We start from the raw sequence: 26,224 nt of genomic DNA, 5'->3' as shown, positions 1-26,224 counted from the left end.
AGAACCTTACATTTTTTTGTCTAACTTCACGGTAAAGCGTGTGCTAATTTACGCCCAGATTCTAGATTATAAAATGCGTTTATTGCAGTATGAAAGTTATAAGCACATGATTTTATTTTCTAGTTTTATGAAAAAGAGCTAGTTACGCTCTGAGATCCATGCATAATAAAGATAGGTAACGTGTATCTGATTTCAGAGAGATTTTATCGAACTCTTACGAATTACAAGCACGAATTACAAATGTTTACGAATTACAAGGAGAAAATATTTTCTCGTCATACACGGACATGGATACAAATGGACACGGAATAGAGATCTATTTTTACGTTAATTATGTTTCCTTGTGTTTAGGAACCACAGGAAGGGCGCGTCGATCTCAAAATAACTTTGTCCAACAACACGGGGCTTGAACTTTTGACTGCATTCGTTATACATCTTCCGACCATCACCGGTGCAGTATTTTCAGTTATTTTGTAAAACAATATCAAATAAATTGTAGTGTTGTGATTTTTCTATTAAAAATACAGCGTGATAAAAAATGTCTAATGTTAAATTAGCGATAAGAGTTAGACCGTTTACAGAAAAGTAAGTTAGCAAAAAAACTAAAAGTAATAAAACCTGACTTACAGCGCCTAACTTGAACGTTAAGAAACTGTTACGTTCGCAAATCGCAAATGTTTGATTTATTATTTTTGAAAATTATAAAAGGTACATTCAATATTTTTGTTTTCAGAGAACTGAAGTCTGAAAAAGAACGAGTGTCCGTAGTAAATGTTATTGACGATAACACTGTGACGATTACAAATATAAAAGTAAGTTTCGTGTTTTATTTACCATAGGTAATAAGTTCCTAACTTTTTACACATGTATACCTAGGTAAAACTTTATACCTGAACATCTACAACTTTTTTGATAAAGATATTATGTTTTTGAGTTGAAAGGAAGAACGTAATCTTAGTTAAAATCACATTTTCTATTATTTATTCACAGTGCCTACCTATAAATGAGCAAGATTTTTTATATTATTTGTTTATTTTGCTCAGGTCAGTTTGTCAGGCGCTGGCGACAGTCGGGAACGCACACGGCGATACTATGCTGACTACACGTTTGATAGTTCCTGTCCTGTCACACAACCCACCTATGCTTCTCAGGGGAGAGTGAGTAAATCAAAATTTTGTCGTGTAACGTTGGGATTAATAATTGTTCAGGAAGCAATTCCTTCTTCATCGATAGCACGGTTACATATGAGAAGCAATTGCTCCGATGTGTGATGTCCCTGGGAGTCGAACCTTTTTCCATAAATTGGGAACACATAGGTACCCTTAGCCCATAACAAAAATGCAGTTATCAGGGTTATCAGTAGTATGGTATAAATGTATATTCGTAATAAGTCACTACTGTCTACTAGCCTCAGCTAGCATTCAGAAGAATCACAAAGTTCTTGTTTTTTCTAACTCCTCAGGAGCAGAAAACCTTAAACCAAATCGCTCCATGGCGCAGTGGTTTAGGTCACCACGCCAATACCATTGCGCCGGGAGGTTGTGGGTTCGATTTCCACACGGAGGAATTATTTGTGCGATTCACAAATAATTGTTTCGGATCTGGTTATACTTTGCGTCCGTTGTTTGAATGTTTGTAATAGTCCCCGCGACACAAGAGCAATTTTTAGTGCGGGAGTTGTCTTTAAAAGAAATAGGAATCATCACTTGGCCTTCAAACACAATATGAATTAACTGTATATTTTGTGCTTGCCAGGTGTTCGAAAGTATCGGCCGGTCGGTGGTAACCAGCGTGCTGCAGGGCTGTTCAGCGTGTGTTCTGGCTTACGGCCAGAGCGCCACCGGCAAGACACACACGATGATTGGCACTGAAGCACAGCCCGGCTTGATACCGAGGCTCTGCAAGGCGTTGTTCGAAGAGAAACAACATAGCTATGATTACTCTATAAGGTACCGCCTGTTTGTTTATTATGTACATCCTTAAATATTACAACAATGAATGTTATCCGTACTCACGAAGATTTTTATATCTTCAACATCAGCAATAGACCAAATACGTTTGTAGTAGTTGAGACCTACCTTCTCAGGTGTATGTTACAGAATGAAATGTTATTATGTTGAAGTACTTAGACAAAATTGATATCTTGCTCAATATTTTGTAGATAACAAAACAACAAAGCCGGGTGTAATGCATTTGATATCATACAACTGTTGTATTTTCCGACGAGATTCTATGATTAAGTATTATATTTATAAAGACTTTACGGTTGAATTGAAACAATAATCTCAATAAGAAAGATATTTTTGTAATAGTTACATAATAATATTGTGTGTAGAATATAATCGAAGTTTGTGTGATATTGCGTTTGTTTATTTAATGTGTTTTACTGTATTCGTTTCAATAGCTATTGTTTTCTCAACGTCCATTTCCAAAAGCAGTGTGTTTTTGGAAAGTAAATTGTTTGTATCATTTATGCATTTCGTGTGAAGAAGCCATAGGTGTTAGCTCACGCGATGCCATTGTCAAAATGAAATGGGTGTCGCGTCATTATTTCACAGGCGCCGATTTTTCTACGGTAAATGATTGCAGGCATTGAATTGTGCGTAGTATTATCGATGTTATATATTTTTCTTTATAGTAAATGTTTACTTTTGATTCACAATACAACACTATTCACATATTCGGCTCAATAACAATATTTGGTTGCAATGTCTTACGAAATCAGTTCGACGCGGGTCAGTGATGTAATTATTTGATTACTGCATAATCGCTGTACTTTTATTTTTAATGTAAAAATGGCTAAGTATTATTTTAAGTAGCCTTGGTATTCTATGCGATCATTATATCCATTCATTGGTCTTCAAAACATCTTGTGTAATAAAAGGTTTTAAACTCAAGTAGTTAATGCTGCTTCGTGGAAACGGGCCAAGTTCAAATGAGTGCAAACATTCACCAGTCTCTGTGCCATTTGCGAAATCTGAACTGCGGTCAAGTTCATCTTAGAGTTAGGCCTAACCTCGTGTCATAATCGAAGTGAAAGTTTGCAATCGGACTCAATCGGCACCTCCTGGTGTTGGATTACGTCAAGAAATCAAATATCTACGACACTCTTACGTAGATTATTTAAATAAACCATCATACATTTTTAATCAAGTGCAGTATCCTACTTGTCGATGTGTACAAATTTTAGTTAGTAGGAAGGTATATATTGTAGCACCATAAGATTCTCCTATATGGACGATAACGGATAGAACGACAATTAATATTGTGCTTAATTACTTACCTCGACCGTATTCGTGCTCTAGATGAACGATACGGCAGTTATTGCAATAACCTAAGTTTCTTACACTGTTGGTAATGAAAACAACGCGTCTATATTTAAAATTCTATCACCCCATCAAATTGCAACGCGTAAACAATCCCCAGAATTAGTTGCGGGTGATTTATCCAAAACTTTTTTAGTGTTCCACCACTCGGGTAATATATTGGCAGTTGTATTCGATTAAGTTTGAATGGTAATAAAGAGGCACCATGACTTCCTGACCCCAAGGTTGAAACGACACGCGAGCCTTTAACACCCTGCGATCATGGCTTTATCTGTGCTAATATCTCCCTATTCGCGAACATGTGTCGAGTTTACGTATACAATAACTAACGGTATTACGTTTCTATTTGCAGTCGTATTTTTAACAGAAAATGACAAGATATAAGAAATGCTTTTGTTCTATCTTTTAAATTTCCGCGTTGCATGATTATCTAATATTACGTAGGATTATTTCATTCCGGATTTTTGGTAGCAGTATCTAGGAAAAATATTTTTGTGAAATCTAACAATAAATAAGTACTAAAAGGAAACCTACGTAAATGTTTTAGTAATTTTAAATTTAATTTATTACCTTCTGTTCAGTCATGTTTCGTTGTAATTTTCTCAAAACGCGATCATGTTATTTGATAAAATAAGACAGATGTTTTGACGTGGGAATGTAGTATTGTTAATCATTTTTATTATTTTTCTTTATTCCATGTAAAAGTCTGAAAATAGACTCGAATATACAATTTCTAGATTTTTCTAAATATAGGCTATGTCCTTGCTTAGCTGCAGATAACGTTGTTCATACGCAGTTCCTATTAAAAGATCCCCTTCCATCAAGATTAAGAGGGTGTTGTTATTTCTGCAGACAATCCATAGCAGCTGGAGGCAAGAATTCTTTGCCTGCATTATTATTAACTTCCTTATAACGTTCTGTCAGTGTTGTTTTCTTTTTCAAACAGAGCCGGTTTTCTTTTATGGAATAAATCAATCCGTTAACTGTTTTCAGTTATTTTCTTTATTTTAATCGTTCACCTAAAAAACGTTTACAACGTCGTGCAATATGTGATGCAATAAATATAATAATATGTCTTTGTATATGTCTAGGTAGTTACAATTAACAAACACAGCGAATAATAATACGTTTCAGATGGGTTGTTTTTTTTAAAAAGGTTCAAAATACATTTAAGATTATATATCTTAAAATAACTTATTTCACATACATATCTACCGCTAATTGTACTAAAGCTAACAATTATAGGTTTCTTGACCCTTCAGTTCAGAGACCCTCTTTTCACCTTTTCAAGTACAAAATATTTTCAAATTTTTTAAGTAACCACAAAACATATTAATTAGTGCGATGCATGCAAATATACAAAATAGAAATTTGCTTTCTTCAAGAAAACAATCAACAAAACTTTAAATTATTTGTTTGAACTTCGAACTCTACACCTATCAAAACAAATAAATTGCTAAAATAACCCTTTGTTTTGGCTTGGGTGCCATATTTAATGGTTTGTGTAAATATAGCAGTATTACATACATAGTTAGGGGTAGTGTGAGGGTGTCAGCTAGTGTGACGGTTAGTAAGGCTTCAGTTCTAGGGCCGCGAGCGCGCCGCCCTGAGGCACCCGTGTCGCGTTGCGTCCCGCCGGCTCCCGCCTGCCGTAAGCTATTGTACGTGGCAAAGTTTAAACATTTTGGGAAAAATAACATAGGTAAGGAGTTTTTTGAGATTTAGGCACCCTATTCTGATGCTATTTTGGTCACATTATGACATAAAACACAATTAATCTTTACGCCGGGTTTCTTTGATTTATAGCGGCGGAATAGAATATCGTTTGATAAATGTAATGAACTTCTTCTTATTGGCATTCCTAATATGCAAAACAATGCATTAACAATTAAAGAACTTTCACTTTTGAAACAGTCTTCATAAATTTCTCGGTATCAGTAGAATCTACCTTTAAGTGTTATTTTGTCTTGTATTTACATATACTCTACGAACACTTGCTTATGGGGTTTGGTCATTATTTTGCAGTATTTTTAATTGCAATTAAAAATACTGCAAAATAATGACACAGTCATTAAAAAAATAAAACATTTAAGAAAACTTTCCGTTAAAACTAGGACAGTATATTACTAAAGTCTCTAAATCGCCATAAAAAGCTTCTCCGCTTAAAAACATCAAGTACCAACGACAGCCTAATAGGAAATAAATATCAATGTTCATAGATCGACAACAAAAATATTTAGATTGTATATTAAATACAAAATTATCGAAGCACGAAGAACAGTAAGTTTTGTGTTGGCGAGTTGTTTTATTACAGCTGTATCACACAGTGTGAGGTGTCTGGTCGCCTCGCTCCGTGGCTACGTGGCTACGTGCCGCCCTCGCGTTATATTTGTTTTCAGGCTACTATTTCACTGTAATAACAGACTACCTACAAACTCGCAAATGAAAACACTAAAGAAACTATAAAACGTGTAAAGCGTTTTTGTTAGTATTCTCATTTTATTTTCGGAATACTGAAGTAATGTTAGCTAATTTTATGCTCACATATTATCATTCAACTATTGTTGGACAAAATTCTTATTTGTTTTTATGTAAGGCACTAAATAACTACCTACGTATGTTGAACACAGTCAGGTACCTAAAGTCAGTTTCTTAATTAAGCATCTTGATAGTAATAAGGTGTAGGCATTCTGTTTCTTGACGTAGTTATTACGGAAATATGCCTTTAGTAGGTATTGTTACAAAGTTAAAACAAAGTTTAAACGTAGTTTTCCACTTTGTGAAAATTGCACGATGATTTATTAAAACATAATTAGTTGGATCGTGACTGAACGCTGTTAAAAGAGCCACGCAAGTTCCGTCACAGTTGTGAAACTTGTGATGCGTGGACTGAATCTAATTTAAATTCCTATTCTTAGTTCTTAGAAGAAAACAACTAAGAGTATATTATTACAAACAGGTATTTCCCAAGATCAATATGTTATTTTCTTCAAAAGAAGTTGTTAGGTACGAAAGGCAATGCCAAAAAATACTGATTTAAATCTTACAGATTTTTAGTTCATCAATTAGCTTCTGTAATTTTGTGTACATTTTGGGCCCTTATTTGGTGATCCCTTGAAATAACCTTTTTTGGGACTGACTGCCATATGTCTTTAAAATATTTTTCCTAGAATTAAACTTCTTTTGTAGTACGAGTTATAGATTATGCGGGATTCTACTCGTCGTCTGCAAATGTTTAAGTATCTTCCACCGATTAGAATCAATCAGACCTATCGTGATTGATTTCGAATTGCAAACGACTTGTCGACAGGCTTGCCGCCATAATTGAAAGAACGGTGAAGATGGGCACGTATTTAACATAGACAGGAAACATTTCTTACGGTGGAATGCAAACGAGGAATGGTTAATTGAGTTGCAAAATTGATAATTCATTATTACAACATACCCATCTAAGAATACTAGTAATTCTGGTGGTTTTACATACTTTATGAATTTGTTACATTGTTATCTGAATACTCGGTTTTCTAAGTATCATTTGCGGTATGCTGCCTGTCACCCGTCTAGGAAGCGAAGTAAATAAATAGCTTTTGGTTACCCTTGCATGGTATATGAGTAATGGTATCCCGAAATCGTTACCGATCAAAAATGGGGCCATTGTATCTACTCCAAAGTTATTTGCTTTTATTTCTGTTTATGTTTATTCCCGTGTGTCCCCCAAATAAATTGACATATAAACCTAAACAGACGAACTGAGTGTGCTTTTTATGCATTTTGATAAATTTATTTACTGAGAAAGTGGATGTGTAGAGATCTCAGCCCCCGCGTACAAGGCGTGATATTAGGACTTATGTTTTCTTTGCTAAGCAAGTTGCTGTTTATAACATGTTTGCAGAAGGCAGAAATAGGTGTTTTTCTACAGTACATTTTTTTCCATCCAGTTTCCTGGAGATCTATAACGAGCGCGTGCATGACTTGCTGTGTGGAGACGCGCTCCCGACGTGCCACTCTCTACCGCGACGTAGGGGCAACGCCCGCAAGGACCTGCGCGTGCGAGAACATCCACAGAGAGGCACCTACGTGCAGAGTGAGTATACTGACTTTACTGCCATAGTTAGAAGAAGCCTAGACACAGATTTCATGCTACAGCTTCACTGCTTGTTTTTGATTAGACTACGCAAAAGTCACGTGGTAACATCAAGCCATGTTATCTTTTGCCTTAATTTATTACCATGGGTTGTATTTTGGGCAACCCATCTTTCGACAATGCATAGCGGTTTCTTCTTGACTTATTTCCATAATATCTGCATGTTTGCATCATTTTCTTGCTGTACAAAGTCTTGTGTCATATTCCCAACATTATTGTATCACTTCATTGTTATTTATCATTCACATTAGATTTGCGGCGGGTATCAGTTCAGGACGTAGAAGCACTCCTGTCTCTAGTAGCTGAAGGAGTGAAACGTCGTAGGACGGCGGCCACGAAGCGAAACTGTACCTCTTCTCGATCTCACGCATTGCTGGAGATAGCTACTCCTCACGCTACACTGCATCTAGCTGACCTTGCTGGAAGGTATCATCAGGCACTTGTTGTTTGTTACACATTCATTAGGTAACGGCCTGCTAACTGCTAATAAGTCTGCCTAGATGAAAATTATATGTCATTGGAAACCCTGTGTGGTTGACTCGACATTCTTATACTTTTTTCAATACTACTACAACCAATCAATAAATAGTTTTGTCCCTATCTGAAGAACGAAAAGGAACGCTAAAGTATTACTATTATATTACTGTTAACATCCACTCAAAAGGAAGACTCCGAAAGTTTTTTCAGATAAGCAATATAATATCAATGAGTCGAATCAGAATTTAGAAGTTCTAATAAAAGTTAGAGCCAGTACAATATGGTGTTACTACCATAAAACCTATTAAAAGAAAGAAGTGAGTAAAAGAACGGGCATTGGAACACGAAGTTTTTTAACGATCTAGCAATAACGTAGGTCCTTATTTCGTCTTCCGTACTAAATCACTGTGTAGATCCATTCTTTATACGCGTAGGTAAGGTATCCGTATAGCAATAGAAGTTAAACGACATAGGGGACATTTTAATAACCATGCGGGTGGAATTGCGGAAAGCAAAGCTAGAGAAATTTGCGGTTGTATTAAAACCATAAATGCTTAGGTATATCGCGTATACTCCCCGTTTTAGTCGAGTCACCTCATCTTATGTCTATTGTTCTAATAATGTTCCTAAAATACAACCTTAAGCGCCAGGACTAATACAGTAAATACACTCTATTCATAAATTCATTCACATAGTTATGCTAAACGTAACATTAGAATATGAAAGCTATCTAGGTCACAGATTTGAATACGCGATAGATATTCGTGGAAACTTCCTGTGTGTTAATGTATACTTATTACGTATCTTGGATACATACAAACATCCTCAATATATAAGAACTAGAACTAGGATTAAAAGTAGCTGTTATAGGTTGGTCACCTATATCATGCAATCGTTATTAATTTATTTAACTCAATTTTACCAACACGAGAAACCACATCGATACAAAAACCTAATGAAAAGATTTATAAACTAACCCGAAATTCAAGACCAATATCAATACTATAGGTTACATAGCTCTAACTTCTAAATTAGTCCTATATTATGTGGCAAAAAATCCGACAAACATTTAGACATCTCTAAATTGCAAAAGGTGGTTTTAAACTCAGGTTTCGTACATAAAGTTTAACTTCTTTATACCATATTTTAAGCCAATTACACCAGTACTTATAAAGAAAAATAAAAAAGCCGGCATAGTATTAATTTCGCAGAATTGTTGCCCTTAATCCTTCATCGGGTTAAAACTGACAAGTAGATGTTCGAAGCCTCACAAGTCATGTATCGGTATACACTTGACTAGTTTCATTAGTTCTTTTATCTACTTACGGTTATAATAACTTTGCTGTATAATAACACACAGTAATTTGTACTTATGATTGTATTTTCGGAATATATAATCAGTATTCAGTATTTCAGTATACTTTTTCGGCTCTACCTATTTTTGTATGGTATACATTTTCTGACTTGCATTTTCCCATACATTATACTAGATCCCATAAATTAATAAAAATATTAGACTACCAGATCTTCCCTCCATTTGAATTTGTGTCTTTTACTTAATATCCGGGTGATGGAATTGAAAAAGTATCATGATAAAACATTAAAGGAAAACGCATGCAGCACAATTTATGCATAATGCATATTTACAAATTTAAATAAATTAAAATGCCTCTTATTTTTTTTATATTAAAGTTATTAAAATTTGATGTGCCCAATGTTGACATTTTATATAAACACAATAAAAACTAAGTAGTTTGTTCCGATTACAGACGTTAAGAGGCTATTTTAAAAAGGGATAGTTAGGGAAAGTTTTTGTAATGTCTTTGGAGTCCGATTAAATTTTTGAGCTGATTGTATGTTTTATTTAGCGAGAAAGCAAGCTGGGAGGGTTGCGGAGGCGGACGGCAGAAGGAAGGCGCTAACATAAACAAGTCACTGGTAGCGCTGAGCAACGTTATATCTGCACTAGGTAAGTTTTGGCTGACCTTACTCAAGATTGACGCTTAATTTGTTGTTTCAGGAGAGGCTTTTAAATATTTTTCATACGTACAATTAATAACCCCAAAGTTCTACGAAACCGAAACCGATCTGCGATTAAGTATTTCAGCATTTATTTCGTATGGAAATGGGACATGGGCATTGGTCATATCTGATCTAATAAAGTATAGTCATTTAAGGATTATTTTGTTCCATTGTCGTATTACGACAATTATATTGTCGTAAATGAAAGGTTCCAGGTATAAAGTAAAATGAACTTGCTTTCAATCCAAAAAACTGTAAATTAAATCCTAATTACGATGTTCGTTTTGTAGTTCTGCGCTAGAACGGAAGGGCCGGTCAATGTCAGTCTGGAAGTGGTTTAACATCGTTTGTAAATTGTAGTTAAGAACTCATTTAGATAATTACACGGTTTAACTGTTAAAAAGTCTCATTTGCTTGTCTATGTCTTGATATAATTACCTCTTTTTAAAACCGGATAGGTGTTAAGCCATGCAAACTTTTTTAAATGGTTCATAGAGTATAAGTTAGGTTCACGGATATCGATCGGTTTACGCCGGCTCCACATTATTGCCGTGAAGCTCCGTGAACAGACGCGAACGTGAATGTGGACGGTTTTCACGGGGTCCACGCGCGTTCACGCCTGTTCCCCGATCAGAGTCGGTATTCGGTCCCGTGACAAAGGGTTCGCGCGGCGTTCACGCATACACATACACATTCACGGCCCCGGCGCAGTTTACTTTGGACTGTTTCTTTAATTTATCCGGTTACGATGTATTTCTGTCATCCACCATCTTCTTTTCGAACGTTTTCTTTTAATAACTTTCTTGTTTTTAATATCTATAGTGGTATAGGGACACAGCAAATAAAGTTATCGCAGCAGCAGCTTCTACGTCCATTTCGCGGAGGGCTTCGAACTATTGTGAGCATTCCGTGAATGTGGAGGGCATAGAGTCGGTCCGTGAATTCACGGCGAGAATACGCGCGTGAATTCACGGCAATAATGTGGAGCCGGCATTACAAGTCGATGCGAAGTGACACCTACCAAAGTTTTGTTATTTCGATTATTTATACGAGTCAACCGTACGTCCTCCAAAACATGAAATAACATAATGCTATGTACCTACTCAACGGTATTAGTACTTAATTTAATAATAACGTAGATTCTAAAGTTAGAACCATATATTATTCAAAATTTTAATGTTGTTTTTAAAGCATTGCATCTAAATACGTTATTTTAAGGGTATATTTTTGTTATTGTTCGGTGTTCGTAAAAAAGTTAACTCATTTTAAAAGTTTTCCAAAATACAAAGTTAGTAAATTAAGTTAATTATGCATTTGCATGTCAACAAATGCGTTACAGCTATGCACACTAATCACCTTTTAATTTCAGTGCAAAATTAAATTGTAGTTTGAAAATATCGTTAGCTCCATGTTTGTTATATTGAGAAATATTTTGTGCACGTGCATTGGAACCTTAGTGTACGATAAACTTTCATGGTCACATTCTTTTTCAAGCAAAATAATACCTTTTGTTATTTTCAGTAGACATAACATAATAATTTTTAATAAAACCTGTCCATTAGTGTTCATATCAGGTAGGCACAAATGAATCAGCAGTGGTAATTGTTTTGGTCGATATCTTAATACATTTACAATAATTTTTTTTATGCAATTAAGTATATTATATATATTCGCTTAGCCTTTGTTCCAAACTATGTTGGAGTCGGCTTCCAGTCTCACTGGATGCAGCTGGATACCAGTGTTTTACATGGAGCGACTGCCTATCTGACCTCCACAACCCAGTTACTTAGGTATAAACACGATACCCTTCGGTAAGACTGGATGTCAGACTTTCAAGCTTCTGACTACTGTTAACGACTGTCAAAGATTTTCGAAAATGACAGCCGGGACCCACAATTTAACGTGCCTTCCGAAACACGGAGGAACTCGATATGTATAAGATGGTCACCCATCCACGGAACAACCTCGGCAAGCGTAGCTTAACCTCAGAGATCGATCCGTGCGGCTGTTGTGAACTAAGCCACGAGCTCCTCCTCAATTAAGTAGAGTTCTTGAATAAATAAATTATTATAATTTTGATTGTTTTTTTAGTCTCAGATTATAATTATCGACAGACCGCACAGAAGTTTTGATGCAAATGATTGTACCATTACTTTTATATCTGCGGTCAATGTTATGACCCTTATTCTATGGACCTATTATTTTATAGGAGTAAACAGTTTTAAACCATTTCTTTTGTGTTATTACCTATAATTGTTCTGTTGACTGAAGTTGTTTATTGTTGAACAGTAAATGGAGGTTCGGGTCGAGGGAGATTTGTGCCGTACCGTGACTCTGCTCTCACGTGGCTGTTGAAAGATTGCTTTACGGGCGGCGCTAACACTTTTATTATCGCTAGTGAGTATACCTACTGCTGGACGTTTTTAACTAGAACTGAGTGTATTTTACCAGTAACAATTGATCGCATCGTAGTCCGTCCTTTTCTTGTAGTCTGAGTCTGAGCGAATTTATTTAAAGTTTTTTTAATGTAGCTGTGTCGCCGAGCGCAGCCTGTTACGGCGAGTCAGCATCAACTCTACGCTGGGCAGCCAGAGCTCGACAGTTGCCCACCCCTCGAGCTTCCAACAACAGTTCTAACGTCGCTTCGAGAGCAGTTCTACAAGCACAATACAACCAACTGATTGCTGAACTCACCAAGAACCATATACGATATGTAATCTTCAATTTATTGCGAGTCTACTTTTTGGGGACGGCTATAATGATCATTGTATATTCATATTTTTTGCCTATGTGACTGTTACAGATACCAGAATCGGGTACAATAGTATTCAGCGAAGAACATTGGAAACTCCGAACAAATAATGATATTGAAGACGATGATCTAAATAAAACTGCAAAAATAGGAAACATTATGAATATAATGCGTCCGAAAACAGACGCCAATAATTCAGAATCAACTGCGTCATCGGTTGCGAGCGGTAGTTCGGATGTTATTAACGCAATGGAGAAAAATATTAATATCACAAATGAGATCAATAAAGAAATGGATAAACTGTTCGGTCCAACTTTAGAAAGAACCAGTAGCGGTGACGATCTCAAAGTGGTCGCTCCACTCAGACATAAAAGAAGACAGTGTAGATCTCAAGAGGTTTTAGCCATGGATGAAACTATGGCAAATGAAACACTTAACATAGCAGACAATATACCAAGTCAAAGTGAAATGCAAATAAATAATTTACCAAATACTGAAAAACAGAAGGTTCCTAACATTACCATTCTGCATGATAACCAACGAGCTGAAATCGTTGCGTCTGTTACTGAGAGATTATATTCAAAGCTTAAAAAGAAAGAAGAAACAGCAGTTGCAAAAGTAGAATCGATCGTTGACAAGAAAATTGTGGAACCGCTGAGTGAATTAAAAATCTGTACCAATGCACGCCAAAGACTAATGGAACTAAGTCAGAAGGCGATAAGAAATAGAAGAAGGATAGGCATTCCTGCACACACCCAGACTAGACGAATGGTGACCCGTGTGAGAGATCAAGCTATCGATGTTCAAACAGACTTACATTCTTATATTCTTGGAACAAGACGCTCTTACACACTTTACAGAGATGTTGCGACAGAAACTGTACCGATGACCCCACGATGTAAAGAAAAAGGTGTGGGTCCAACTGGATCTATGCATTTTAGTGATAGGTCTACTGGAACCAAACCTGTTATATGTAAGAATTCTTTCATGATGACTGATGTTGTAACCAAAACTGAAACTTGTACGCAAACACTAGTTGTGCCGCCACCTAGAAGAAAGAAACGAGCTAGTTTATTAAAAGATATATGCAATCACGAGTCACGAAATTTCGCTGAAGAATGTTCCGCTGCTCCAGTTATTAGTATAAATATATCCCAAACGTATCCCGTTGATTCAGAGACTCAAAGTTCTGATGATAATTCTGAAAATGTGGTATTAAAAATTAAAAAAGATAAGAGACCTAATGTAATATCAACTCCAGACTTACTGACTAATCATAGTACATCTGATACTCCCAATGTTATAGAGATTGAGCCAGAAGAGATTTGTTTGTCGGTCAACGTCACAGCAAATAAAGTTAATCCCAATCCTCAAGATAACTCAAATTCTCTGGATTCAAATAAGCAAAACGAAGAATTTCCTGATGCAGATGATTTCATTCTGCCGAGAGTAAGTCCTAATGTTGCAAGAAAAGTTAACCAGGCTGAGATTAAAAATATGATACTAGGGCGTAATCAAAATATATATCCATACAATATTGTGCTTTCTCCTCCAAAAGAAAGAGATACAAAACGACTCGTAAAGTTCAAAGACATTGAGGTAGCACAGGGCATTGCAGTAGCCTTGGAACCTAAAAGTGAAAAAGATAATGAAGTGAGTGTTTCACAAGTTGAGTGTAATTCGGACGTAACTGGTTCTGAGAACGATTGTCCTGTGTTTAACGATTGTGAAAGTACATACTCAGATTCAACGGGATCAAGTAAAGTTGACACAGATTCGTTTGTTTGGAAAAAAGGCGTAGAGAGTAAAACTTTAGGCAGTCTCAGAAGAAACTATGTGCCGGTTTATAAAGGCCCTAAATATAGGACGGCAAAAGCAAAAGTTTTGAAAGAGTTTTTGGGAATGGACGACACTGAGGATAGCAACCGAAGAACTTTGCCAAGTTATATGTCGACTGAAAATTTGAATGATAATTTAAGTTCTAGCGATAGTCGTGATACATCAGATTATAGGAGTAGGCGACGTAAGCCATATGTAAACAACAAGCTTTACTATAATAACGATGAGGGGCGATTTCAAAGTATTGAAAGGAAACTATTGGATTCTTGTAATAGCTTGGAAGAATCAGTTAATAAGTATGAAAACTATTTATCAAATTCAAAGGAAACCACTAAGGTGGACGGAGTAGAGCCGGCAGTCAGAAGACCAAAAGAATACTTACAACATTTAGTGCAATTACGACGAGAGGTAGTAAAAGCAGAGAGTGACAACACTGACAGTTCTGTAGAACATGTATCACATAAGTAAAAGTCTATTTATTTGTTGTAAATACATGTAATTATAAGAAGTTGTATAGTAAACATAATCTCATAACTGTATTTTCGTAATAAATAATGTGTAAATAAAGTATGATGAAAACTTTTATTTCTCCGCCCTCAATTAAATCGTAGAGTTGAGTAAACCTTGTTACGAACAATTTGGAGTGTAAATTATTTTTTATTTAAAAGTGCCCTATTCGATTTGACAATAATTTTATTATTTGAATAGTTATTAAACAATTTTAAGTTTATGAACCCTCCGCCGTCCCCGACAATTTTTTATGGTATCAAAAATTACAACTAGATAGAATTCGACTCTCATATCGAGAATCTTTTAATAACATTATGGAGCAATGGTTGCATTATTCTTCACCATGTACTGATTGCAGGCCTTGCGTGTCTTCTATTGCAAGTTTTGAGATTGATTGCAAAGTTGGATATTTTAAGTGGGCTTCCGTTTTAACGTAAAGCTACTAAGTGCTTTAGGTAAACATATACGATTTTATATTATGCATATATCTAAAAAATAAATATGAGTTTAAACAATTGTTTTCCCACGAAGGTCTTGCTATATAATCCTGCGCTAATGGTCGGTGGCTTTAGAAGCTCCTAGGAAATTAGCATGTTAGTTTTCCTTTTTCACATTGTACGTATCGTTTTTTTTTTGTTTCCTGGCATAAAATTGCAAATCTAAGCTCGTTTATTGCAATCTTATCCAAATTCAAGTCCATTGAATATGTGTAACCTTAGTGGGCTTACATTTTGAAATACTCAAGCCTAGTGTTGTGTGTACAGCCTTCGCCAGCCGGTGCCGCGTGCGTGACGCGTTGCGCGACCGCAAGTAAATGGCGTTCATTTAAATACTATATTCCGACAATTTATATAAAGAAAACGAATAATTAAATTACTTAAAAAGTGAATTATTTCGTGAGTTTAAGACTTTATGTGAAAAAATGTCCTTTTTCTTAACACATGTGTTCAGTCCACAAACTTTAATTTTTATTATATTCATTACTGTGTACAGTGTAATATGGTTTCGTTACAAGTTTACATACTGGAAAAAACGAGGTGTTGTGGGTCCAAAGCCAAAGTTTATTTTTGGAAATCTAAAAAATGTGATTACAAGGAAAACACAGTTTTTCCAGCCTTACTGTGATAATTATTTTAAATATAAACATTTGCCGTACATAGGCATGTATTCTTTTCATCAGCCTGTTCTGTCAATACACGATCCTGATATAGCTAAGCTCGTGTTAATCAAAGACTTCGATTGCTTTCCATCACGTGGAATATATGCCGGAGGGGTGGGAGATCCCTTGGCTGTGCACTTATTCAATATATTTGGTAAACGATGGAAAAGTCTGCGCCTTAAGATGACTCCGACGTTCACGCCAGGAAAACTAAAGACTATGTATCCTATTATCGAAGGCATTGCTTCTCAAGCTCTGAATTACATAGATGTTTTACATTCAAACAAAGAGACCGTTAACTTTTCGGATTTCTACTCTAAATATGCAATGGAAATAATTGGCAATATTGGTTTTGGTGTTGAGTGCAATGGTTTCACAAGTGCACGATCAGACTTCTTCACAAATGGACATGAATATTTTGATCATCAGTCTTTCTATTGGTAAGCAGAACAAAATTAGGTACTCATTAGAAATGTGTACATTTACTTTGCTAACAAATAATATTTACAAGTTTTAAAGCTTATAACAATAATGTGTTTAAGTTTACACGTAAAATAGCAGTCGATTAAAATTTTTCTCGTTTTATTTATTTTTTAGGAGAATTATCCGAGCTTTCGCATTCTTTGCTCCAGACACATTTGACAAATTAAAGATCAGACGGATTAGTTCGAAAATAGAGAACTTTTTCTATGGACTAGTGAAAAGTAACGTGGAGTATCGTCAGAGACATTCTATAAGGCGGAATGATTTTCTACAGACGCTTATTGAGTTAAAGAATGGATATATCGTTGATGAAAAAGGTATGAATAAAATTATCCTGTGATAATGTTAGATTCTATCGTATTAATAAATAAATATTTAAGTTATTAAAACTTTAGTTTGTCATACATTCCAACAGAGGGCTGATCAATGCTGCTACGTAATATATAAAAAAGATCCGAAATTTACAAAACCACTAAAAAAATTATATCGGTGGAGATAATATTTACATTTTATATTATAGGTTATTAATAATATATTGCGCTTATAATTAATTCAAGCTCAACTAGTTCAGTTAACAAGTTAAAGATTGTACTGTATTATGATTTCATTATAGAGTCAATGCCGTAATTGCAATATTATGACATTGAATTATCATTACAATGCTATTCGGACCTAATTTGATAGAATTAATTTAATTGACATTGTTAATTATTTTTAAAGGGGGTTAGGTTATTTTGACAACGTCAAGATTAGATATAGTTTTTTTAAAATAATAATATATAAATCAATTTAATCCCTTCCTCGAGCCTGACTTTTAAAGTGTCCTGAAATAATTTCCAAATTCCCTGTAGTCCAGGATTACGAATAAAAAAAATCCATACGTAACTAACAGAAAATAAATAAATAAATGAGGATATCTGACTACCAAGAAACTATAATCAAGCAGTATCACAGATTTTTTTCGGTGTTAAATACGATCATAACATTTCAGGTAAAGTAAAACACGTCACAGATTTCCCGTTTTCAATGACAGACGTTGTAGCCAACACAATGTTGTACATGATCGCGGGGTACGAGACGTCGGCCACCACGGGGCAGTTCGCAGCCTACCAGCTGGCTCTGAACCCTGACATCCAGGCTATTGCCAGGGAAGAGATCCACAGGGTACTTGCTAAGTATGACGGCAAGTGCACGTACGAGGCTCAGAATGAAATGGTGTATTTGAACATGGTGTAGGATGGTAAGCATTCATTTATAATTCATTTGCAATTTTGTTGTTAAGGAAAATGCAGATAATTTTTTAATGGTTCATCTAAATGCAATTTGACTGGTGGCCACCAGCAGCAAGATCAACTTATTTTTCATATAATTCTCAAAGTCATACCCCAAACATCTTGGTACCTTGTAAAAGTTTGTCTTGATATTTAAAACGCATTTTATTTTTACTTGGAAAATATGAATTACTAAGGAATTCATGATGTCCTGTAAATAGCCTGAATATAGATAATGTATGAATTTCTACTCATTTATTTGTATTCAGAAACGATGCGGATACACCCATCGATGCGTGCATTATTCCGCCGATGCAACAAAGACTACAAACTACCGAACAGTGACTTAGTCCTAGAGAAGGGAACGATGGTCTTCATACCAGTACAAGCGATACACATGGATCCAGACATATTCCCCGAGCCAGAGAAGTTCGACCCTCAGAGATTCTCACCAGAGAACAAGGCTAAATTACATCCGTGTCATTGGATGCCCTTTGGAGAAGGTCCGAAGAAATGTCTAGGTAAGTCAATGCCGTGACTAAAAACTTTAACTGTTAAATACTGTTTGTAACCATTTGTAATCCGTTGGTAAACAATTAGTTAGATAACCTCTGACGTAACCAACCTACGAGTAGAGCGTTTCCAGAATCGTTCCTTGCAGATGAAGTAGGAAATGATGATATACTCGTACATAGGTATCATACAAAAAAGAATAGTTTTTAATTTCACGTTGAAATTTAAAACTATTCAGTCTATATCTTCGAGCCGATTAGACAAATCACAAGTTGTTGATTTCCTCTTACATTTTGACTCTCAGAGTCGAACAGGTGGTCGATAATTGACCCTTATAAAACTTTATCACCAGTTTATTAAAGAATTTACCAACATTGCGTTATAACATGCATTATTGTGTACAATTAACGAGTTCTCATCATTCGTGAAGCTCATTATATATGCACCTGCCGCGTACTTATATGGTGTTGATGGCGAACGATGATCCATTACAATGTACTTGATTCAAGGAATCTGGTTACAAAATATTATTACGAAACGATTATTTATTCGTATTTATGAATGGAAGTTGTTTTCTCAATGGCAGTCAGGTAAAGTTTGTCAGGTGTATAATGTGTTGGCTTAATTGTATATCAAACAAGTGCATAGAAGGGAAAAATGAGTTTAGAAAGCTTAAAATTGCAGAAAATTTTAGTTCTACGTCCATTAACACTAATAGCACGAATTCTTGCATACTCAGACTAATGTTGTCTTTTAATTAAACCTCATTATAATGTTAAACGGAAACTCCGCTTCAATTAACATTTGCACTTGGCATTTTCCTTATTGAAAGACGTCGCCACATCGGCTTACCACCGACTGATTTATTCCTACAACAGTGTAATATCCTAGGTCTTTACCTAGGATATTACACTGTTGTAGGTAGGTAATTTTTATTCAATTTAACAGTTGAACTATAGGTATTCTTGCATAGTGGGCGTTGTAATTGATTGACATTTTAACTACTTAGCGTTGGTACAAAACAACTTAAATTGGAATTAAAGTTTTACGGTGAGCCAAAACTAATAGACGAATCGGGGTCGTTTAGTTGTTAGTACCTCATTTTAGGATAATTTCATTAATTAATTAGACACTATTTTTTTTTTAATAGTACGATAGTTATTGTACACGGATGACTGACAGGCAAAGGCATTTTTAGGCACCTTTTTGTGTTTCTGACCTGTACCAAATTCGCTCCAGACAGCAGTCTATCATAAAACAGTAAGGTACTAACGTAGCTCTGCAAGTGCTATTCGTAATCATTTAAGTAGGTACAAGAATAGGTTAAGTGCAAATCTATTATTACCGTAAATCAATAAGTATACGCATCTTTTGTAGTTATTCTTGACCAGTGAGATCGCGGCTGCATTGCTCGAGAGTCAACGACTTGGTTAAGCAAACGTTAACAAACCCAGATGTGGTTACATTGACCGCGATTTTAACAACGTAATCATTTTTGTTTTACTGCGGTCATTCCGTAGATAAGTTTATTACACCCGGTTCAATGACGAATTTAGGACTTTAAATTATAGTACCAAGGATTTTTTAAATTAAGATTTGTTGGACCTGGATATTGTTAGAAAGAATAGACTTGTATGAGAGGATTTTTGCCTTGATTTTATTAGTTCTCCCTTGAACCTGCCAACAACGGCGCATTTTAATAGAGCAATTTAATATCGACATATTAATATACCGGGCACATTACTTAACTCCAGACCTAATAGAAATAAGAAAAAGACCTATAGCACTTTGTCCGATATAGGATACGAACCCGGGACTGCGTGGTCAGCAGTCGGCTACGCTATTAACCGTCTTGGTTAAAAAGTATGTGAAAAGTTTTATGAGCACAATTTTGACAGGTATTTTTATACATTTCTTATCACTATATCTGCCGAGCAGTGTATCCGATAGTGGCGAAACACTGGCCGTCTTGCGCAAATACCAGTTTTTATTTTAAATAGATGCAATTAATTGCCTTCTGTTTTATGAGTGACCACATTTAGGCCGATTTTGTGTTGTAAATCTTGTTGGGTTTAGTAACATTTATAACACTTGGACCATTATGCAAATTTGTTTGAGAATTCCGTCTATAACATAACAAATATTATAATATTTTTATGCACAGAATGCGTGTGAATAAAGTAGTAGATAAACTTTGTTTTTATTCCTTTGTCTCCTACTTTTTTTACGTCATGGCAATTTTTTTTATTGACGTGTTTTTTTGAAAACTAAATTTGTTTTCGTAAATTTTGCATTTACTTTTAATTACTTAACACTATAAAGATTGCTATCAGCAAAGCATATAAATGTCTAATACTTAACATGTGTTTTTACGAGCGTCATAATCATTGTTAAAACGTTTCAGCCAAAGATTAGGTTTACAAAATAATTGCATTATATCATCGATGTGAAATCAGCAAGCTTAGAAACACATAAACCCATTGTTTTAATTGAGGCCACACATAGAAATGCCTAATTGAATAGGTATTGTAATTCTGAAAAACCACTTGTTAATTTCAAACGGCTTTTTATTTAAACCAACCATAGAAATTTTACTGCCTTCGTGGCGTAGTGGTTTGGGTCGCCACGCTGCTACTATCGTGCCGGGACGTCGTGGGTTCGAAAAATATTTGTACGATCTACAAATAAGTTGTTTCGGGTCTGCTTGAACTTTCTGTTCGTTGTTTGTATGTTTGTAAAAGTCTTTAGTGCGGGAGTTGTCTAAACAAAAACGTACCATAGTATAATTTGGTTTTTCTTTTGCAGGAGTGCGGCAAGGATACATTCAGTCCAAGATGGCGCTTATCAAAGTGCTGCAAAATTATGAGCTTGTACTTGATGAAAGAACAGCAGTTCCGATGAAATTAAAGAATTCGTCTTTAGTTTATGCTGCGGAAGGTGGCGTTTGGATCAAACTGAGAAAGATCGAACCTACAGTATTGGAAACAGAGCAATGAATTTTAGGTAGACTGTAGGTCTTGTTTGTGCATCGTGCATTTAGTATACAAATAGTAAATAGTTGAAGTCATGTAGGAACTTCATATTGTAATGGTGAGGGCGCTTTCCCCGTGTTATTTAGTAGTGTGGAATTTAATGCTCAAACAGGGTTTCAGCTCAAGATGGTATGGTATACATTTGACGTATTTTACTGGTGTTTTTCGAAAAAATAACACAGTGTGTTGAAGTCGCCTATTTTGATATTACGCTTTCAGTTGTGTTGGATCACGTTAAAAAACTGAGGGCTGCTGGCTAATATTATATTCTATAATTGTATTAATTATGTAAAATGTCTGATGATTAATTTAAGTTATACCTAATTAGAGAAGAGATGATATTAGTAAGCGATATTATTTTGTGACGAATTTACGATTGAGGTTGAATATTTAATGTTCATCCAAAAAATTAATATAAAATATTTAAATTATCTTTGTATTTTTATTAAGAGAAACTAATTCACAAATGCCTTTTTTAAGCAGGTACGCTAAGAAGAAGAAGTAAGTATAAATTCTAATATGGAATATTGCATAGTAGGTTAAATAAGGTATGTATTCATTCTTACGCAGAAACATTTCTGCTCAGTAAAAACAACCAAGTCCTTAGATATTATGTGAGCATGAGACGTTAGCCTTGAGATGCCACTCGCAACAAATGTCTGAAACACTTACATTATGCAACATTACGTAAAACTGCATACTCAAGAACAATATCCCTTTAATCTTGTTTTTCCTTTCTATCGGTTTGCGTTTCTTTATCGGCTTCCATTTTCTTATTCTTCGATGACCGATCAGTCTCATCATCTTCAGGTGATGAGTTTCTTTCTGATATAATAACATGTTTCTCCACACTTTTCCCAGATTTACGTGCAGTTTTCTTGCCGGCCTCAGTTTGAGCACTAGCATGTTTTATATTTGACACACGCTTTGAACGTTCAGTTGGTTGGTCTGAGCTCGTACTTGCTCTACTTGCTTTGCGTCTTCTCTCTATAATCTCCCGCATCTCATCGGTTATATTGTCAACAGATGGATTGTTAACTGTCATACTCCTTGAGGGGGTCGCCGGTATAGGCAACTGCATCAACATTTTATATAACCTTTTTCTTATTTCGCGGACCATTTCGTTTGCTACATCCGCGGAATCTGTCGTATAAGTATCGCTTGAAACATCTTTTGGTGATATTTCGATTTTCTGTCTTCCATATTGTCTAACGATTTCTATTGGTTGACTGTCCCGAGACACAGTCGAGGAACTCTCAGGTGGACTTAATGCAGGGCTACTGACGTCTTGTAGGTCTAGATGATCTATTAAATCAAATATAATTTTAACAATAAACTTGTTGTCTGGGGACACTCTATTATATGCTGCGATCCGTTCCAATTTTTGCCTTTCTGCAGGTACCAAGGTAAAATGGGATTCGTCTGAAAATAACATGTGACTCCCTTTTATATGGAGTGTAGTTATTTCATCTGTCATCGTAGAGGGTGCACCTCTTTTAACTGGAAATTGGACGTCATCGGTGTCGCTTGAGGATGTGTAGTAATCGGTATTAACCCATAGATCGTCTGGTGAGATTGTTCGTATTTGAGTTTCGTTTTTCTCCTGTGCATAGAAATTACGGAATAATGTTATCCTGTCAAGCTGTTTAAAAAACTAGTAGAATGTAAATACGTTACCATTATTTTGTCGACATCTCCTCGTAGTCCGGCCCTGACCCTGACGAGCTGGAAGTCAACGGCGAGTAGTACACGTACGACGGCGAGGAGTGCGGAGACCAGCCAGCAGGCGGTGTGCAGCCACGCCGAGGTGATGGTGAGCCGCGTCGCCTGGTACACGCCGCGGATGCGCCGCTCGTACGTTAGCGTCGCCACGTTCACCGTATATGTGCACCTGAAGCGCGTTACTAACGTTCGATACTATAGTCTCGCTGTCCTATTCCATATTAGACGTTATTCTTTTACAGAGTCGTGCCTAAGTCTCAAGAAGACTAAGAGCTCATCTGTGTAGGAAAAGATATAAGATGCAGAACGGTATACTCCTATAGTCAATCTAATTCGAAATTGTAGCCCTGCAAATGCAATTTGCTTAAATTTATACCTGTATTCTTACAATCTAGGATAAGTAGAATTAGTGTATAAATAAGGTAAGATACTATTACGAACGTTGAACTGCCGGTAATCTCTCCTAGTTTGATGCAAAGCTCTTGCAGGCCGTAATGAGTGACAGCCGAGGAGTAGATGCAGAGTCCACTCATCGCCACTGAGAATAGGAATACAGGGGGCAGCACGCGCCATGGCCGTTGTAGTCTGCATAATATTCACTAATATAAGCGTAGTCAATACAAATGCTATATAAAGAAACCTTACCGAAGGTGTATCAACTATCAGCCTCAAAAGTATCTAGCTGAAAAATAAATTAAGTTTACATTATTTACCGGCTACTGACAAAATGTGTTTCAAGCGAATTCAGGTTCAATTGCTAAGGTTGGGTCTCACAAAATTTGTTTAGCCACTATCTTTCTGATCGTATACATGTATACATTATTAATGGATTTTTTTTTCAGTATAAGTAAGCTTTGCAGATTCTAGATTTACAGCAACTACATATTTCTTGTCCATAAAGCTAAGTTAAAATATCTCTGTGACTTAATTCTAACGAGTAAGTCGCACTAAACATTGCCTACGTCATTGACCTACGTTGTTTACCGACCGCAGACTGCAACTGGCCGTGAACTAGTATTATATAGTATTGACGTAGAAAGGATTCGAAATCTGTTAACAGTCTGGTCATTGCACAATATTAGCAGAAGTCGCTGGGAGACGTTACGTATTCTTGCCAAGCGGGCTAAATATGACATTTATCTTATGTATTTGCTAGATAAACATTCTACTAAATACTTAGTATTACTTAGTCCGGTATACGAGAGACTGCGATTATGATACCGACAGTTATAAAAGCGAGGTGGTTAAAATTAATACAACGACACTGATACGTTACTGCATCGAGTCCAACGCTGTTGCAAGCCTAGATGAGTCCTAATAATAAGAAAGGATAATAGGTGAATACCCAGTGAGTGTCCTGCTTCCAGTAGAACACATCAGGAACATGGTAGTCCAGACCAGGCCGAAGATACCTGAGATCAGCGGCACGTATGTTGGGAGTGCACATGTACTCTTCTCAACCCATTGCGTGCTCAAAAAGTCCACTGGAACTGTTGAGTGTATAAATAAATAAATGTATTACATAACCGATACTCAAAAGCGCATAATACGCTGTGGAGACACGCTTTTCAAGGGTTCAGCAGCCTTTACAACTATCAAGCACATATCTGAATTAAGACTTTTTCAAGATTTCTTTTAAGACCTACTTTACTACATTTCAAGAAGATTCACTAACATATATTAAGAGAGTAAGGTATATTCTAAAGGCTTACATGCCAACGTAAGAGTATTCTACACTCTACAGCAATCCAAACATATTTACTTTGTGGCAGTACACAAAATAAGGCAAAGTTACGTTACTACAACATTGATAAACAATCTCACGATCAGATAAATCTTTGTTGGTCGGTATGAACTCGTAGATGACGTTGTGTCGCATGGAGGTGAGGGACAGTAGCTTGGGGAACAGCACGCACTTCTCGTCGAACAAGTACATCAGCATGTGGAAGCAAAACGTGCAGAACGAACCGAACACGAAAGCCAGAAAGAACAGGAGCAAATGTGCACCTACAATGACAAATAAAATATGTCTCTACTAAGGTCTTAACTTATGGACCAATATAGTAATCAATCAAGTAGTAATCATGAACCAATATTTATAGATTTTTGCCTTATCTTTGGCCACGTGGACGTTTCATACCGGTTTTTGAAAAAAAGTCTATGCCCTTCCTGGGAATATATGCTATCCTAAATTTCACATGCGTCACGAAGTACCTACCGATATTGATATATATAGCTAGTGGACAAGAATGTTGCTACATGTTAAAATGTTAGAGCAAAATGTTGCAGGAAAAAGATTTGAAAAAATCTTTAATGCAACACGCAACACAAGCGATGCCTGTGATCATTATTTCGGGCAATAACTAGTTAATACAATAAAACAGTACCCTGCCATGCTCTGTTTATACCAATTTCGGTTCGCTCAATTAACCGATATTCATCGTATAACGTCACACTGGTCATCTTAACAGGTATTCCTGCAAATTATTATAAATATCACGATCGAGCAAGATCTTTGTTTACATTTGTTGACACCGTCAAAAATTTCTCTATTACTGACAGAAGATTTGTAAGATGCCAAGTATGATAACATAAAATCTATTTTTGCCGATTTATCTTTTTTCTTGATGATTTCTCATACATCTTACATCACGACCACCTTAGAATAAGATAGTAATAGGGTATTTTAGTCCTTACAATAGTTACTGAGTATTAGATTAGAGTATTAGATATGAATAAATATTCATGCCCACAAGGAGTCTAAGAAGACAGAATAAATCCCAGCTATTTCAAAGCTTCTTCGAAACCCAGGTTTTGGGTCCATCAATATTAATGTCCATTGTATAAATCCGGATATTCAAAACTGCTACCAAGATTTGCCTTTGGTAGCAATATTATCAATCGTGATTTGACGGCAGTCGGCCGAGTAAAATAGCATCGTATTATTGCAATAATGGCGTAGGGCCAAGAGAAA

The 26,224-nt window shown here is 35.9% G+C and overlaps 3 protein-coding genes across 3 annotated transcripts; 2 read left to right on the top strand and 1 right to left on the bottom strand.

Annotated features, from left to right (window-relative positions):
- Nucleotides 1-444: 444 nt before the first annotated feature.
- LOC142981002 (uncharacterized) lies at nt 445-15,130 on the top strand. The gene is made up of 10 exons (XM_076126651.1): nt 445-585; nt 734-812; nt 1,044-1,157; nt 1,756-1,949; nt 7,265-7,410; nt 7,722-7,896; nt 9,816-9,916; nt 12,259-12,366; nt 12,501-12,682; nt 12,773-15,130. The coding sequence occupies exons 1-10, from the start codon at nt 539-541 to the stop codon at nt 15,026-15,028; spliced, it is 3,402 nt and encodes a 1,133-aa protein (XP_075982766.1). The 5' UTR covers nt 445-538; the 3' UTR covers nt 15,029-15,130.
- A 335-nt stretch (nt 15,131-15,465) lies between these two features.
- Nucleotides 15,466-21,947, top strand: LOC142981060 (cytochrome P450 6a2-like). The gene is given in 5 exon segments (XM_076126720.1): nt 15,466-16,669; nt 16,827-17,029; nt 17,704-17,952; nt 18,253-18,504; nt 21,302-21,947. Coding segments are annotated over 5 exon segments (1,572 nt in total). The 5' UTR covers nt 15,466-15,992; the 3' UTR covers nt 21,493-21,947.
- A 188-nt stretch (nt 21,948-22,135) lies between these two features.
- LOC142981257 (uncharacterized) lies at nt 22,136-25,713 on the bottom strand. Its single transcript, XM_076127038.1, has 6 exons — nt 25,638-25,713; nt 25,075-25,257; nt 24,596-24,740; nt 23,692-23,835; nt 23,206-23,419; nt 22,136-23,131 (listed from the first exon to the last, which is right to left on the bottom strand). Exons 1-6 carry the CDS (start codon nt 25,711-25,713, stop codon nt 22,247-22,249), a joined length of 1,647 nt encoding a protein of 548 aa, XP_075983153.1. The 3' UTR covers nt 22,136-22,246.
- Nucleotides 25,714-26,224: the final 511 nt, after the last annotated feature.

The sequence above is a fragment of the Anticarsia gemmatalis genome, chromosome 19, assembly GCF_050436995.1.
Source record: "Anticarsia gemmatalis isolate Benzon Research Colony breed Stoneville strain chromosome 19, ilAntGemm2 primary, whole genome shotgun sequence".
Classification (NCBI taxonomy): Eukaryota; Metazoa; Arthropoda; class Insecta; order Lepidoptera; family Erebidae; genus Anticarsia; species Anticarsia gemmatalis.
Note: the sequence above shows the minus strand (reverse complement) of the source record. Positions and strands in the feature narration are given on the sequence as shown.